General features: G+C 44.7%; 1 protein-coding gene across 1 annotated transcript in view; it reads right to left on the reverse strand.

Moving 5' to 3' along the window:
- Window positions 1-18,026, reverse strand: part of ATP8B1 (ATPase phospholipid transporting 8B1) — a 152,872-nt gene that overhangs the window by 24,464 nt on the left and 110,382 nt on the right. The window contains exons 13-17 of the mRNA XM_053571239.1: window positions 13,881-14,089; window positions 11,473-11,516; window positions 9,986-10,142; window positions 2,946-3,134; window positions 581-693 (exon numbers count right to left, since the gene is read on the reverse strand). Of these exons, the coding sequence (XP_053427214.1) occupies window positions 581-693; window positions 2,946-3,134; window positions 9,986-10,142; window positions 11,473-11,516; window positions 13,881-14,089 (712 nt within the window). The remainder of the gene's footprint in view (window positions 1-580; window positions 694-2,945; window positions 3,135-9,985; window positions 10,143-11,472; window positions 11,517-13,880; window positions 14,090-18,026) is intronic.

Genomic DNA, 18,026 nt, shown 5'->3' on the forward strand with positions numbered 1-18,026 from the left:
TATTGAGACACCAGGTCTGCCTGATCTTCTCCATACCTCATTGTTATAAAGAACCCAAATTGCATGTAGATTGGTAGGCATCTCCAAGAGTACAGGTTCCAGAAATGTTCTGAGTGGGTGTAACATCCCTGGACTATGTATACAGCTTCCTAAGATAAGGACTTGGATGTCTTTAAAACCAAACTGTTTTACGAGCAAAGGTATCAAAACTCAATGATCCACTACATTGCTTTAATCCCCTGTGATATATGAAGGATTTCTTTCCTTCACTCTATACCTGTAAGTTAGTAGAGTTCCTGGGGGCCACATAGGTCACTGGAAGAGAGAGAAGCTGCTCCCTGCCCTCAGCCCTACATACCCCGAGGACCTGGCTGCTGGCAAGAGCACCACGGCCACTTCCCAGGAGGGAGCCAATGGCAGGGACAGAACTGGAACCCAGGTGGCCAGATTCCTACTTGGGTGTTCTGTCTACCCAACTGCACTAAAGCAACTGTTAATATACAGCTTCCACTCAAGCTTAACAGATAGTACCAGAAAGCCAGCTCGGAATCTGCAGCAGAAAGAGTACAGGGAGACTTACATCCAAGGCATCCTGAGTTTCTTGCTTTGAAGGATTCAATCGATGTAACCGCTCATAAATCACAGTGTCAGCTCCTTTACAATAAAGCCTGATGCTGCCTTCTGGGGTTCTTACTGGTAGAAAGGGGAGGAAAAGCCCACAGCAAAGTTAAGTTTGATTTCTTAGCAGAAAGCCACCTTTGTAAAGTTCATCTGAACTGTTGCTGCGTTCATCAATCACTATTAGCTCAAAATCATCAACGGATGTTATCACAAGTTGGTCAGTCGGAAAGATTCCTCCACAGTTAGCTAAGTTTTCCGTATCTTTATTCTTCTAACAAATGGTTACTGACTTCCTGCCATGTGCTATGCTCTGTGCCAGCTACTTACTCCCAGAGAATTTTCTTTGTGCGTGCCAACCACCGGGAACCTGTGTTACTAATGAACTCACAACTCTCACTGCCTTTAATACTCAGACTACAACCACTCCTTGTGACCATCTTCTTCTATTTTTTGATCTATATAATAAGTTAATCATTGCTTATATTTTTTGATCTATATAATAAGTTAATCATTGCCTCATTGCTAACTAGTCAAGGTAGGTGCAGGCCTGGTGAACAGTCTAGATCTGTGCCTAATGGGAGTGCAATAGACAGTTAAATCTGTATTTTTATTCATTTAAAATGTTAACACCATAGTGGAGAAGGCTTGTGGACACCAACTTCACTACGTGATCAAAGTTAACATCCCCAATGAGACAGATCAGGGTCCTCAGTCTTCTGCTGTGATACGTGGAGAAGAGTACAGTGTCACTTACAGATTCTTGCTGCCAGCAATGCATAATCATGAGACATTACCAGAAAAATCCAAATTGAGGGACATTCTACTAAATAACCTGGCCTGGGCGGGTGCAAGTGTCTTATCCCTATGACCTCAGCATTTTGGAAGGCTGAGGTGGGAGGATCACTTGAGGCCAGGAGATTGAGACCAGCCTGGGAAACATAGCAAAATCTTGTTTCTACCAAAAAATTAAAAAATTAGCTGAGAATAATGGCATGTGCCTGTAGCTGAGCTACTTAAGAGGCTGAGGCAGGAGGATCACTTGATTCTAGGAGTTCAAAGCTACAACGAGCTATGAACACACCTTGTACTCCAGCTCGGGCAATAGAGTGAAACCCTATCTCTAAAAACAAAAACAAATAAAAAGTAAATTTTGCCTATACTTCTCAAAAATGTCAATATATAAAAATTGAAGAAAGGTTGAAGAACTGACACTTATTTGGCCATGATCCGCTGATAGAACCTGCCATCTTGGATCAGTTCCTGGATCAGAAAAACGAGAGGGAGGGAATTTCCTGGTAAATTGAAAAAGTATGTATTGGGTTAAATTTTCTGACTCTGGTCTTTATGCTGCAAATACAAGTGAGTGTTCATGTTCTTAGGAAACACCCACTACTGTATTTAAGGAAAAGATACCTCAAAGGTCCACAATTTACTCTCAAGTGGTTCAGAAACTACTGTATATATTAGGAAAATGACAGTGACAATGTGATGATTATTAACAATTAGTGTATATGAAAGAGTGTACAGGAGTTCGTTAAACCATTTTTGCCACTTCTGTGTAAATTTGAGATTGAAAATTACAAACTTTAAACAAATTCAGTGTTAGGAAGTGACCATCCTCTCTGCATGGTGATCTGTTACACGCCTGGGTTGAGAGTCTGGTTTTAGTTCGGAGACCTCATCTCCTGCTCAGTCTCCCCTTCCCTGCTGTCCAGCATAGAAGTGCTCAGATGGCTTGAAAATAAGAGAACATATGTGGTGGGCAGTGCTGCAAAAGTCCACCTGTCACTTCAAGCATGTTGTATCTGCCAACCCAGATTCCACAGCCCGTAGCCTTCCAGCCTGTAATCCCAGCACTCTCGGAGGCTGACACAGATGGATCACTTGAGCTCAGGAGTTGGAGACCAGCCTGAGCAAGAATGAGACCCCATCTCTAAAATTAGCCAGGCGTGGTGGCAGGTGCCTGTAGACCAGATACTTGAGAGGCTGGGGCAAGAGGATTACTTGAGCCCAAGTGTTTGAGGTTGCTGTGAGTTATGATGGCACGGCACTCTACCCAAAGTGACAAAGTAAGACTGTCCCAAAACAACAACAACCAAAAAGGGTCAGCATCCACATTTGCAAGATTCAGATATGCCGCAGCTTGAGTAAGGGATATGGTAAAGAATGAAGAAAAGACTCCAGATTGAGTAAGTCTGTGGCAATCCTCCAGGAGAGTAGTTCATTCATCACCTACTTTATCCTAGTGCCATGTCACTCAGTGAAATGGGCAACAGGCAACATTTAAATGAACGAATGGTAAACAAACTCTAGGGGAGCCTTACCAATGATAGACATTCGCTTCCGGTCACTGTTGAAGTCCAAAATGGCGAGAACGCTGTAGGTCCTCTCAGTGCCCAGCTCACTGACGGTGATGGTGTTCTGGGTCCGGTTGAGGAAGACGAAGCCAAAGTTCCTGGCGGCGTTCACCAGGGCGCCTTCGTCAGGGGAGGCTGCCTGGTAGTTGAGCTGACCTAACAGGGAAGCAGGAGACAAGTCCCAGAGAAGATGTGAAACCCAACACGGTGCTCATGACTGTGACCGAGGCCTCTGCTGAGGCCCCCCCCCCAGGGATGAGGAGGCACAGCAAAGCCTAGGGCACAGCCAGGAAGACAAGTCACTGATGCTGAGAATCAGGCCAAGATTAAAACACCTTAGGCTTTTTTTTCTTTTGAGGCAGAGTCTCACTCTGTTGCCCTCAGTAGAGTGCTATAGCATCATAGCTCATAGCAACCTCCAACTCTTGGGCTCAAGATATTCTCTTGCCTCAGCCTCCCAAGTAGCTGGGACTATAGGCACCCGCCACAATGCCTGGCTATTTTTAGAGACAGGGTCTCACTCTGGCTCAGGCTGGTCTTGAACTTGTGAGCTCAGGCAATCCATCCGCCTCGGCCTTCCAGAGTGCTAGGGATATAGATGTGAACCACGGCACCCAGCCAAAATGCCTCAGGCTTGAATGTTCTATTTTAAATTATAAACAGTCACATAAACTAGAAATAAAACAACTGGTAGGGAAAAAATATTCCCATGATCCCACAGTCCAGAGGAAACACAACCCTGTTGAAATTTTATCAGACCTTCCAGTCCTTTCAAAATGCCCATTTTGAAACAGTTTCTATCATGCTGAATATACATTTACATCCTGATTTGTTTAATGTATTTTATCCATGATGCCTTACCTTTAAAAGTTCTTGATATATTTTATTTTAATGACTGTAAATATATTACCCATTTTTTCATTGCAGGCACTTAGTTTATATCCAAAATATTTTGTTCTCAAAAACAGTATATTAATCTTTTGTGTGTGTGTAAAGATTTTTCTGTCTCTAAGAACAGATTCCTAGTAGTGAAAACATTGAGCTAGAGAACATAGATAAATGTTGAGCTCATCAACAGATACAACTAATTTGTTTTCCAAAAAGATTGTTTTCCAAAAAGTTTAACTTTCCTCTAAAAAGGGTGTGTTTACTTCCTGATCTCTATGGTCTCCTTTAAAAAAATTAGTCAATTTGATCAAGAGCTCAATGGTTAAAAGTTAAGACTGCCTTCTAGTCATAACGACATTTAGCAATAGAACAGATCTCGCAGTGTTGAAAAGCCAGCCACAATAGAGCACATACTCTCTGTGATTCTACTCAGACAAACCCCAAACTGCCAAGGCTAACATGTGTTATACCAAATCAGGACAGTAGTTTTCTAGGAAGGTAGTCACTGGAAGAAAACACAAAAGGGACTTCTGAGAAATTGATAGTGTTCTTTTTCAAAATCTGGGTGCTAGTTGCAAAGGTGTATTCAGTTTGTGGAAATTCCTTGGGCTATGTACTTATGTTGTTTCTGTACTTCTTATGTTATACTTGGATAAAAAGTTTAAAAAAATACTCTGCCTACCCAAGATGTTTTATTTTCTAGGCTAGTTACTCTGCCTGAAAAGAGAAAGAAAAAGCATTTCCATGATCTGATGAATTTCTATAGAGAAGGGATTTAGTTTTCCAACATGGTTTGACCAGGATAGATGTAGGCCACGGACACCTGGACAGCTGTTTACACCTCAGTAGACCTGGAGTGGTGGACGATCCAGGGTGAACAGGTATAGTGAAAGCTAAAGACTGCTTCTTCCCTGCTTCCCTCACACCCTGGCTCACATAATTCACTCTACTTAAGTCAGTATTAATCACTTCCCAATTAGTAAATAGAGAGGACACTAGGTTTTCTCTGTTCGTTCACCCAGGAAGTCATATAGGAAGTTATAAACGCACTTGCTAAATCCAGCCATTTTTCAGAGCTAAACAAACAACAGTGAGAGGCAAGCCGGCCCTTTCAGCCTTCCCAATATCAGCGGGTGCAGTGATATATTATGTTACACTGACTGCACACTCATTTCCAACAGAGAAAAGAAACAAAATAATGAAAGGAGGTAGAGTTATGTAGAGAAAACACCTTGATATATTTTATCATTAAAGGAAAAAAAAAATCCTTCTATTACTTTTTTAGCAATGGGGTCACAGAATTAGACTGTGGAGTGGGTCCAAACTCTAATTTTATGTTTGCAGGAAGGCACTTGGACTGGAAAAATAACAACAACAACAACGAAAACCTCTTTATGGTCTTTTCCTTTTCTTTTACAGACTCATTTGTGGATCATGAAACTGCTGCAGACAAAAAGAAAGATGCTCCAACCACAAACTCTACCTCTCATCGCTCATTATCCCAATTCCCTAAAACCACCAGACCTGGAACAAGTTACCTTTCAGATATCTCTTTCCCCTCAAGCTTCTTACCTTCTTCAAATCATTTGCCAGATGCTGCCCACATTCATGGCTTTCTTATCCTTCCCCAAATCCCACCCTCATCCAAGCCCTCAACTTCCCCACCAACCTCCACTGGGACCTCACACCCAGTGTGATGTGCAAACCTCCTACAACAAGCTCTCTGATCACTGATTAAAGACCTCTGTGTGAAGTAAAGGCTTCCAAGCCTTGCACACCCTGCACTCATGGCCTCCATGGGGCAGGAATCTAAGACAGCCCTAGTTAGGTACATTCATCTTCTCCTGGTCACTCAGTCAAACACTAACATAGGCACTGCTGTGAAGGAGTTTGCATTTGTAAGTAAGATCCTAATTAACTGACCTTAAAATACTGAGACTATCTAGAGGCTTCTGACCTAACTAGATGGATATTTAAGGGGAACAGGGCTCATCCTGGGGAGGGATTTGAAGCATGAAAGGGGTTGAATTGAAGACAGATTCTCCACCATTGGCTTGGAAGATTGAGGGGACCAACTGGCAGGGAATGAGGGTGGCCTCTAGGAGTGGAGTGCAACCCAGCTGGCAGCCAACAGGAGTATGAGACGTCAGCCCTACAACCAAAAGAGAACTGAATCCTGCTGCAACCATGCGAGCTTGGAAGAGGACAGAGGGCTCTGAATGAGAATGCATCCCCACCTTGATTTCAGGGTGATGCTGAGCAGAGAACCTGGTGTTCCTGAGCTCAGACTTCTGACCTACAGAACCCTGCACTATTTTTTTTTTTTTTTTGTAGAGACAGAGTCTCACTTTATGGCCCTTGGTAGAATGCCGTGGCCTCACACAGCTCACAGCAACCTCCAACTCCTGGGCTTAAGCGATTCTCTTGCCTCAGCCTCCCAAGTAGCTGGGACTACAGGCGCCCGCCACAACGCTCGGCTATTTTTTTGTTGCAGTTTGGCCGGGGCCGGGCTTGAACCTGTCACCCTCGGTATATGGGGCCGGCGCCCTACCAACTGAGCCACAGGCGCTGCCCAGAACCCTGCACTATTGAGTGGTGTTTTAAGCAGCTGAATTGTACTAATTCATTACAGAGTAACAGAAAACTAATGCAGGCTTCTCCATACTTGGCCTTACATATACTCAGTGCTCAGCCACACAGATTGTTGAAGTGGTCAGACGTTCTTGGCAACTTATAGGGAAGGATTTCCTCCTCTCTGCCGTTGATGTCGTGCATGATAAAAGACTAGCCCATCTCCAGTCTCCTTATAAAAAGAGAGACAATGAGAGCATCAAAGCACCAGGGCAGAGGTGTGGTGGAGGGAAGGGGCATCTGGACTGTAGTGAGTATTAACGCACTGGATGACCTGGGCAGATCCCTCATGCTCTCTGGGTCTGAATTTCCTTATCTACAAAATGTGATGTTTTCTTCTAAGAGACCTTTTCATGGTACTTCATGGATCAAAGCCCAAACCAACTTCCCCTCTAACCTCCTGCAACTAGAAATACAATCTGTCTCCATTCTGAGTGGCTTGAGCAATTGCCTATCATATTCTGGATGAAGAAAGATTACCCAGGGTGTGTTAATAGAGTCCTTCACCTCAGTTGACCTTGGGACAAAGAGCTGCAGAATGTTAGGCTGGAAGAGACTTTGAATGTCTAACCTTCTCACCACCACACTGATGAAACTGGTGCCCAGAAGGGGACCGAAACTGGGCTGGCTCATCTCCAGCACACAGTCCAGGGCTCTTCCTGTAATACCCCAGGGGGGTGGGGGGTGGAATTAAAACAGAGACCCTAAGATTAATGTGCCTTTACCTATGTTGACCAGTATGCTCTCAAAATACCATCGCATCCTCAAAGAAAAGTACAATAATTTTACTAAGGAGTCAAAATCTAAGGGAACAGAGTTGCTTAATGATGTTGCACTTTATTCTTATCATACGAGGAAAATTTGCTGGGTGAGTCAAACAGACTTTGCTCCCTACTTTGGCAGTTCATGACCTAGCATCATCCCTGTCCGTACTGTCTCATTTTCTCTGCCAACAGCCTCTTCCTATGTACCCACCCCAGCGTGAACTCTGCTACCTCACTTTATCGCACTATTATCTCGATCCTTGGAGCACGAGTTCCTTTGACACTTGCTGAAAGACATCAAGTATAGTTTCTACACATTCAGTCTTTATGCATACTCTTTCTCTGGAGCTACATGTGAAATATCAAAGCTGGGAACAGGGAAGGATTTATGTATGTGGCATGGATTAGAGTAAGAAGGTGGAGAATGGGGGGAAGGTAGAATGTGCTTCCTTATGGACATACCAAGAGAATGCCTTTGCTCCATCTAGAAAGTACCTGTGTGTATATAATCTATCATTACACCTACATATAATAAAACAACTAGCTTTCCTTGATGAACTTGCTACTGTGACAAAGCTGGTACAAACTGCATTGAAGAATTCTGCACAGGGACACTTGCACTAGACTATTTACTGAAGCTCAATTTACAGTCACCAAAATGGGGAAGCAGCCTAAATGCCCACCAACCCAGGAATGGATTAACAAGCTGGGGTATATGTACGCCATGGAATACTATTCAGCCACTAAAAGAGATGGGGACTTTACATCTTTTGTATTAACCTGGATGGAAGTGGAACACATTGTTCTTAGTAAAGCATCACAAGAATGAAGAAGCAAGAATCCCATGTACTCTATTCTGATATGAGGACAATTAAGGTCCTAGTACACGGTGGGGGGTGGGGGATGGGGAGAGCTGAGAAAAGGAAGGAGGGAGGGGGTGGGGGTCAAGGGGTGTGGTGCACCTTTTGGGGGCAGGACACAATTATAAGATGGTCCTTATTTAACAAAAGCAATTAGTGTAACCTGGTTCTGTGTACCCTCAATGAATCCCCAACAATAAATAAAGAAAAAGAAAAGAATTCTGTAGGGGGCGCCTGTAGCTCAGTGGTTCAATGGTTAGGCGCTAGCCACATGCTCTAGGGCTGGTAGGATCAAACCCTGCCTGAGCTTGCTAAACAAAACAGAAACAAACAAACAAAAAAATGCTGGGCGTTGTGGCAGGTGCCTGTAGTCCCAGCTACTAGGGAAGCTGAGACAAAGAGAATTGCTTGAGCCTAAGAGTTTGGGGCTGCTGTGAGCTATGATGCCATAGCACTCTACTATAGGTGACAAAGTGAGACTCTGTCTCAATAGAAATTAAAACAACAACAACAACAACAACAAAAACAATACAAAAAAATCCCCCAGAATTCTGCAAAGAAATTACAAGTCAACCTGGCACGTTAACGTGAAATCCACATTAATTGTGCTCCTTCAAATGAAAAAAAGCACCTTAAAGAGATCCAGGCTTCAGCAGAAACTATTTCAAACCCAAAACATATTAGAAAATAGTAAATAAAAGCACTGGAGGTTGGACAAGTAAGTTCTTGAACTCATTCTAGAGAAAGTGCAACATACATCATTGCTGAATATCACTGTGGTGCCCTTTGAAGTACTTGGGAAGCCAGGCATTGACATTGGCGCCTGGTCCACTCTCCAAACACTTTTTCTAGGATATATTTGTAAACATTAATTGTCAGATCTTCGTACAATAACGAAGATCTGATGGCCATTCTAGAAAAAAAGTTCCAAAATTGCTTCAAAGGGCAGACTAGCCCCTGGCATCAGTGCACAGCTTACCAAGGGGAGTACTTCAAACGTGACGGCAGTGATATTCAGCAACAAGGTCTGTAGCACTTACTCTAAGAGGAGTTTGCAAACTTAATTGTCCAAGCTCATCTGTCTGAAATTATTTTGTAGAAAAGAGTGCCCAAGTTGAAAATCCACTTATGCTATAGATGAGATTTGACTTTCCACTCTTCACAAATGCTAATAATTTGGTGGGGAAATTTCGATTCTTCTATCATAATTTGAGTTAACCACTTCTTTTAATAAGATTTCATTTGCAGAGTGATAAAACATATCTTAAGAGGGCAGTGGCTGTGGCTCAGTGGGTAGGGTGCTGGCCCCATATACCGAGGGTGAAGGGTTCAAACCCAGCCCCGGCCAGTTAAAACAGCAGTGGCAACTGCGACACAAATAGCCGGGCACTGTGGCGGGCGCCTGTAGTCCCAGCAACTTGGGAGGCTGAGGCCAGAGCCTAGCCCAAGAGCTGGAGGTTGCTGTGAGCTGTGATGCCATGGCACTCTACTGAGGATGACAAAGTGACACTGTGTCTCAAATATATATATATATATCTCTTAAGATATAAGTTTTTTTTTTTTGTTTTTTTGTTTTTTTTTGGCCGGGGCTGGGCTTGAACCCACCACCTCCGGCATATGGGACCGGCGCCCTACCCGTTGAGCCACAGGCGCCGCCCAAGATATAAGTTTAACTAAGAAGCTTGTTTCATACTTTGCCATTTCATAAGCCACCTCCTGGCAGGTGCTGACAAATGTGCATCACGTGTGAATGTGAGACGGACTTATCATGAGCAGTATGTGACATGCATGTGAGTCAGAAGCATGAGTTACCTGGAACTGAAAAACTGACCTTCAATGACTGAGGTGCCAGGGCAACACTCACCATCGTTTCTATCCGCCATGACCGTGTGGCAGACGGCCAGCAACAAGAAGAACTGCCGCATTTCTTCTTCCTTCCCCGACTGGATTTGCTCAATAAGGTAATGGTCATAAAACGCAAACTTCCCATCAGCAAATATGTTCCAGCTAAAATCGACTTCCTGAAAGAAATGGAAGAGGAAAACACAATATGATTTAAACAATTCTTTTTGACTTAACACATGAAATGGCCATTTCTTTGAAGCCGAGTTTTTCATCATACAAACGTCTCCTTAGGATTTTGGCACATTCTTAAGTGTCAAGTGTCTTAAAACTAAAAGGCTCCTTGTGCTGGATTGAACTGTGTCCTCCTAAAAGGTACATTGAAGTGCTAACTCCTGGTACTTATGAATGTAGCCTCATTTGGAAATAGGGTCTTTGCAGATATCATCAGGGTAAAATGAGGTCATGGTAGATAAAGGTCAGACCTAATCCAATGGCTGGTGTTCTCATAAGAAAAGGGAAATGGCGGCGCCTGTGGCTCAGTGAGTAAGGCGCCGGCCCCTTATACCGAGGGTGGCGGGTTCAAACCCAGCCCCGGCCAAACTGCAACCAAAAAATAGCCGGGCGTTGTGGCGGGCGCCTGTAGTCCCAGCTGCTCGGGAGGCTGAGGCAAGAGAATCACGTAAGCCCAAGAGTTCGAGGTTGCTGTGAGCTGTGTGACACCACGGCACTCTACCCGAGGGCGGTACAGTGAGACTCTGTCTCTACGAAAAAAAAAAGAAAAGGGAAATGGGGAGGCAGACACAGGGAAAACGCCACGTGACAGCAGAGGCAGAGATCACAGTATTGTGTCTAGACAACTATGAGCCAAAGAGCATCCGGGATTGTAGGCAACCACCAGCAGTGAGGGAGAAGCACGGAAGGGAAGTGTTAGCACCACTGTTAACCTGAACCCCCGTCTCATGCAGAGAACTGCTGGTCAGGCTGTAACAGGGCTGGATGAGCCTACATGCCAACATCTGGAGATGGTTTATTCACTTCCAAGGCCTACTGTCATAGATAAGTTGGGGAACTGGACTCCATGGCACTCTAGTCAAGGACCCAGGGCACTCTATGCACCCAGGGAAGTGTTGATAAACTATAAATTTAGTCTGGAGTAGAAATGCTTTGAAGATACAACCATTTTAAGATAGGAAGATATTAGGTAACTGTGCAATGTACGAGGAGGAACCTGTTTACTATGCTGATTACTAACATTGCTGAGGTATGCTTTTGCTATATAAAAGTAACAAAAAGAAAAAGAAACAGAACCACTCTTTGAGGAGATACCCTCAATGTTCTCCAGAATCTCTGGCTTTTCTGTACATACAAGTGGAACTGTTAATTTCTCATCCACTTCTCCATCGATTGGCGTGGGTGACGGGAGGTGCACTCCTTGGTCCAGCTGCAGAAGCACAGCCCTGTTGACACCCAATTTCCCTCACATCCCAAACAGAACTAAAGACTTACCTCTATTTTGCTATGATTGTGTCGAGAAGCATCCCGATGGTCTCCTGAGAAACAAACAGGACAGGACAAATTGAGTCTCTCCCTGTGCCCAGAGGCCCCTCCCCACCTGACCTTGCTAATATGGTATTAGTGACCATGGGGACCTCACAGCCTGTTTTTAGACAGGCCTCTTGTTAAGAACAGTTTTTACATTTTTCAAGAGTTCTTAAAGAAAATAAAAGAATGGTTGATAAGGACCATATCGGGCCAACAGAGGCTGAAATATTTACTATCTGGCTCTTTACAGAAAGTTTGCCCACGCCTTGTGTACATGTTCCAATGCTGGCGCCTGGCTCTGTATGCGACGATGTTCCTCACGGGCAGGATTACGCCCTTTGAAATGCTTTGCCTCCCCCCACTCAGAAGAGATTACCACCACACACAGGACCACTTCCTCGGCCCCTCGGGGTCCCACCTTTCTCACTGAAGCTCCTTACATGAACACACGCTCACAGGACAGTTTCCTTCAAGTGCAAAGTTCTTATGTGTGTCTATATCTTTTTAAAAATTGTATTATTAAGTCTTTATTTAAAAGTTGAAGCACTATTTGAATACAGTATTGGCTTTCATATTTTTTATAAATATGGAGCATGTTTTAGAAAATTAGTATAGAAATCAACTTTTTACAAAATTATAGATAAAAAATTTCCTATTTTTAAAAGAGAGAGAGGTCTTGTGCTATCCCCCAGGATGGAGTACAGTGGCCTGATCATATTTCACTGCAGCCTTGAGCTCTTGGGTTCAAGCTGTCTTCTGCCTCAGCCTCCTGAGTAGCTGGGACTACAGGTGTGCACTGCTATGCCCAGCCAATTTTCTTTTTTTTGAACACAGTCTCAAGCTGTTGCCCTGGGTAGAGTGCCTTGGCATCACAGCTCGCAATAATATCCAACTCTTGGGCTCAAGCGATCCTCTTGCCTCAGTTTTTCTATTTTTTAGTGGCGATGTGGGGGGAGGGGGGGAAGTCTCACTTTTGCTCCAGCTGGTCTCAAACTTGTGAGCTCAAGTTATCCACCCGCCTCGGCCTCCCAGAGTGCTAGGATTACAGGTGTGAGCCCAGCTAATTTTTAAACTGTAGAGACAACGTCTCCTTGCGTTGCCCAGGCTGGTTTTGAACCATTTTAATCATTTTAAAGCATACAGCTCAGTAGCATTAAGTACAGTCAGACTGTTGCACAGATGTTTCACCTCACATAATTGAAATTCTGTACCCATTAAATAATAACTCCCACTCCCGGGCGGCGCCTGTGGCTCAGTGAGTAGGGCGCCGGCCCCATATGCCCAGGGTGGCGGGTTCAAACCCAGCCCCGGCCAAACTGTAACAAAAAAATAGCCGGGCGATGTGGCGGGCGCCTGTAGTCCCAGCTACTCGGGAGGCTGAGGCCAGAGAATCGCGTAAGCCCAAGAGTTAGAGGTTGCTGTGAGCCGTGTAACGCCAGGGCACTCTACCAAGGGCGGTACAGTGAGATTCTGTCTCTACAAAAAAATAAAAAAATAAAAAAAATAACTCCCACTCCCCTACCTTCAACCCTTGGTAACCATCATTCTACTCAATCTCTGTGAATCTGACTATTCTAATTACCCCACATAAGGAAAATTACACAATATTTGCCATGGCATCAGACCTCATACCAACCTCAAACTCTTGGGCTCAAGAGATCCTCCTAACTCAGCCTCCTGGGTACCTGGGACTACAGATCCCCACCACAACAGCCCAACTGTTTTTTCTATTTTTAGTAGAGATGAGGTCTCACCCCTGCTCAGGCTTGTCTTTAACTCCTGAGCTCAGGTGATCCACCTGCCTCGGCCTCCCAGAGTACTAGGATTACAGGCATGAGCCACCACTTCCAGCCACACAATATTTCTTTTGGGGACTGGTTTATTTTACATGGCATCATGTCCTTAAGCTGATCTGTGTTGTGGCATGTGTCCAAATTTCCTCCCTTCCTTCCATTGAATGATATCCCGTTGCATGTACATCCTGCATTTTGTTTAGTCATTCATCAAACCACGAACACCCGGGCTGCTTCTATCTTCTGGGTTTTGTGAATATTGCTGCTACAGATGTAGTGTAGCAAACAGCACTTGGAGTCATTGAGTGAATATCCTGAAGCCAAATTTCCCCATCCCATGCTAATCTAATTTTAATTTTTTGAGAAATGTGAGCCCACTTTTGATGCCGACCTCTCCCGGGCATGCCCCCTATGCTGCCCACGATGCTCCTCTGGCCCTCAGCAACCGAGGGACCACCAGGAGTTCTCTGTTCAGGAAGGGCACCGGCAATCTGTGCTGACCTGCCCTGGTCCAGGCAGTGCCCGGCACTTGGCACGCACCCCCCTTCCCCTGGGAAATGCCTCTTGGCTTCTACTCACCATAAATCTGCCCGTTGATGCAGCACTTTTTAAAGGTCATGATGTTCTGTGTGAGTGTCCCCGTCTTGTCAGAAAAGATGTAATGGATCTGCCCCAGCTGCTCGTTCAGTGTGGTGGTTCTGGCCTTCGCAGGTGTGTCCTTCTCAGAATAGTACATCTGTAGGTCCCAGTTTATGAAGTGACTCTGTCCAAGACGAATCACTTCCACACTAGGAAGACAGAAGATTACTTTATACAAAGAGCTCAGATGAGTGGCAGGTGCTGGATTTGATTCTCATTTATGCAGACAGGAACATGTCTACTGCTACGGTCTGAATGTGGGTGTCCCCCCACCAACCCAATTCATATGTTATGGTTTGGTTTTGTTTTGTTTTTTGAAATAGAGTCTCACTCTGTCACCTGGGCTAGCCTGTAGGGGTGTCATCAGAGCTCACTGTAACCTCCAACTCCTAGGCTCAAGCAAAGCTCTTGCTTCAGCCTCCTGAGTAGCTGGGAGTACAGGTACCTGCCATCATGCCTGGCTAATTTTTCTCTTTTTAGTAGAGATGGAGAGTTTCCTCTTGCTCGGGCTGGTCTCAAACTCCTGAGCTCAAGTGATCCTCCAACCTTGGCCTCCCAAAGTGCTGGGATTACAGGTGTGAACCACCATGCCCAGTCCCTTTCATATGTGGAAGCCTAATCCCAAAGTGATAGTAAGTACTGAGTAGGGGCTTTTGGGAGTTAACTTGGCTTTGAGGGGCCCACCCTAAGAGAGAGAGAGAGATTAGTGCCCTGATCAGAGAGGTCCCACGGAGCTTGTTTGCCTTTTCTGTGTTGTGAGGACCAAGCAAGAAGGTACCATCTATGAAGCAGAGCCACCCGTTATCAAATCCGCTGCCATGATCTTCCACTTCCCAGCCTCTAGAACTGTGAGCAGTACATTTCTGTAAGTGATGCAAGGCTAAGTTCATTTGTTACAGCAGCATCTACAAGGAGACCAGCCAAGCCATGGCCCATGCACTAAGCCTCTGGCTATCCCTGACTAACCACACCATTCTCTAGCCTCAAGGTCAAGCTGATTCCAACCAGCAATCCCCCCACCAAGTGCTTTGCTCCACATGATTTCCCACTCACTCCTGAGCACACCTGGCCGCAGAACCCCTGTTCAGAGTACACAGCCCAGAAGAATGGATGACACAGGCACATCAAAGACAGGGCCAGGGGATGCCACAACCCAATTCTTTTTTTAAATATGCTTTTTCACAGTGTGGGGTCATGATTTAGGGCTATCTACCAAAAGCCGTTTGCCCTATGTGAGAGCACAGAGAGGGCTTTACCTAGTGGGCCCTCAGCCCCTTTGCCTTACCACTGGGGCAGAGGTAAAGGCAGCCATTTCATTTGCCCCAGGGCACAGACGGAGACTGCGATTTTAAAACTATAAGGGATTAAAGATATCTCATTTATAAGGAAACTTTAAATTGTCATGTGGGTAAAGGATGTCTTTATAACAAGTAAAACATATGGAAAAATAACTCTACCCTCCCTTCAGTATTTCCTGAGTGCAAACTACATATCAGACACCATTCTAGGTGCAAAGAATGTATCAGTAAACGACTGTGCTCTTAAGATTACCTTCTAGTGGAGAAAGGCAAATAAATCAGTAAATTAATATTATATCAAGTGGCGAAAGTTCTCTGCACAAAACAAAAGCAGGGTAAGGGAAGATGGTGACCACAGGCAGGGGTAGTGGAAGTTAGAGTGAAGGGGCTTGGGACAGGTTGGGGGGGGTAAGATGCTATCTGAGTAGAGGCCTGCAGGGCAGAGGTGAGAGTAGATGCAAAGGCCCTGGGGCAGGGGGGCTAGAGTAGCGGGAGCTGGAGAGGTAGGTGAAGGCACAGGAGCTTTGGGTAGGGGGTGGAGGGACCACCAGATCACATGAGACCTTGTGGCCTCAATATGTTTATTCTGAATGAGATCAAAGCTACTGGAGGTTAAAGACAAAGCAGAGACACTATCTGGAATGACCTGATCCAGCATACTTTCAAAGGACCTTCATTTCTAAGAGAAATAAAGAAATCAAGCTGAGGCAGGAAAACCGCTGGAGGACGGGAGTTCAAGACCATCCTGGGCAACATAGCAAGATCACGTCTTTAAAAACTATTTTTAGGGGCAGCACCTGTGGCTCAGTCGGTAAGGCGCCGGCCCCATATACCGAGGGTGGTGGGTTCAAACCCGGCCCCGGCCAAACTGCAACCAAAAAATAGCCGGGCGTTGTGGCGGGCGCCTGTAGTCCCAGCTACTTGGGAGGCCGAGGCAAGAGAATTGCTTAAGCCCAGGAGTTGGAGGTTGCTGTGAGCTATGTGAGGCCACGGCACTCTACCGAGGGCCATAAAGTGAGACTCTGTCTCTACAAAAAAAACAAACAAACAAAAAAAAACTATTTTTAGGCTTGCCGCCTGTGGCTCAAGCACTAAGGCGCCAGCCACATACATCTGAGCTGGCAGGTTCAAATCCAGCCCGGGCCCACCAAACAACAATGATGGCTGCAACCAAAAAATGGCTGGGCACTGTGGCAGGTGCCTGTAGTCCCAGCTACTTGGGAGGCGGAGGCAGGAGAATCACTCAAGCCCAGGAGTTGGAGGTTGCTGTGAGCTGTGATGCCACAGCACTCAACCCAGGGTGACAGCTTGAGGTTGTGTCTCAAAAAAACTAAAAAAAAAAATTGTATTGACTGGGTGCAGTGGCTTATGCCTGAAATCCCAGTACTCTGGGAGGCTGAGGTGGGTGGATCACCTGAGCTCACAAATTAGAGACCAACCTAAGCAAGAGTGAGATGCCACCTCTATTAGAAAATTGAAAAATTAGCTAGGCATTGTGGCAGGCACCTGCAGTCCCAGCATCCCAAAAGGCTTAAGCAGGAGGATTGCTTGATCCCAAGAATCTGAGGTTGCTGTGAGCTACGATGATGCCACAGCACTCCACCCAAGGATACAGAGTGAAAGTCTGTTTAAAACAAAAAAATTCTATTCATCACATAATGTTTATTTCTTTCTTAATCCCGAACTATATAGTTTATTGTCTAACATACACTGACAGTTTTCAGGCAAATTAATCTGTGTAATAGTTCCCTCAACAAAGGTAACACTTGTCTTAGTTTTTCCCAAAGTAGCTGCAGAATAGATGGCTGCCCCAGGGCTTTCCTTCATGTTAAAACAACAGCAATAAAATTAAAAATAAGACAAATGCACATGTAATAAAATTAAAATAAAGTAAATGCCTCTAACTATAGGTGTGCATGTGATCCCATATGCCTTTAGGATATTATTTATTGGAACTAAAACAGACTGGCTGTGGAGTATATTTAAAGGCATGATGCCTACTTATCAAAGACCTAAAATCCAATTGACTAGTGACAGTGACCTTTGATAGGAAAGAAAGAAAAAGTAAAGAAGGAAAAGATACCAGTGAACAAGACCACTCATCAGAGATTCAGCCCTGATTCTGTTGGAGTCTTGCTAGGATTGAGATCCGAGATGAGAAACAGAACATTTTGAGGGCTGGCTGAAGGGCAGGGAATTTCCTTCTCACTCAGAGGTAGTGGCCAGAAGCACAGTGAGTTTCCCATCATGGGTGTGGCAGGTGGTAATAAGGAAGACTTAGATGAGAGGTTAGGAAGGTTCCTCAGAAGTTTTTCTAGACATTCTAAATCACTTTCTTTCAGGAGGCTTTTTTTTTTTTAAACAGATCATTTTCATATCCCAAGTTATGTATTTTCTTATTTATTATTATTATTTTTTACAGTTTCAGATTGATATGTGGGGACAAATGTTTAGATTACATTGTTTTCATGTCTGAGATAAAGTTCAAGCTGTAGTTGAGCCCTTCACCCAGGGAGTGTGAACACCCTCACACTGTGCACAGTAGGTGTGAACCCGCAGATCATGCTCCGCTTTTTCTTTCCCTGCCCTCCCCCTGCAGAGTACACTTGTGTTTTTCTTTCATATGCGCATGTTATAGTTGTTTCTATATTGGATTCATATTAGGACTGAGTACATTGGATACTTTGTTTTCCATTCGGCTCTTTTTTTTTTTTTTGTAGAGACAGAGTCTCACTGTACCGCCCTCGGGTAGAGTGCCGTGGCGTCACACGGCTCACAGCAACCTCTA

This window comes from Nycticebus coucang, chromosome 19, assembly GCF_027406575.1.
Source record: "Nycticebus coucang isolate mNycCou1 chromosome 19, mNycCou1.pri, whole genome shotgun sequence".
NCBI lineage: Eukaryota > Metazoa > Chordata > Mammalia > Primates > Lorisidae > Nycticebus > Nycticebus coucang.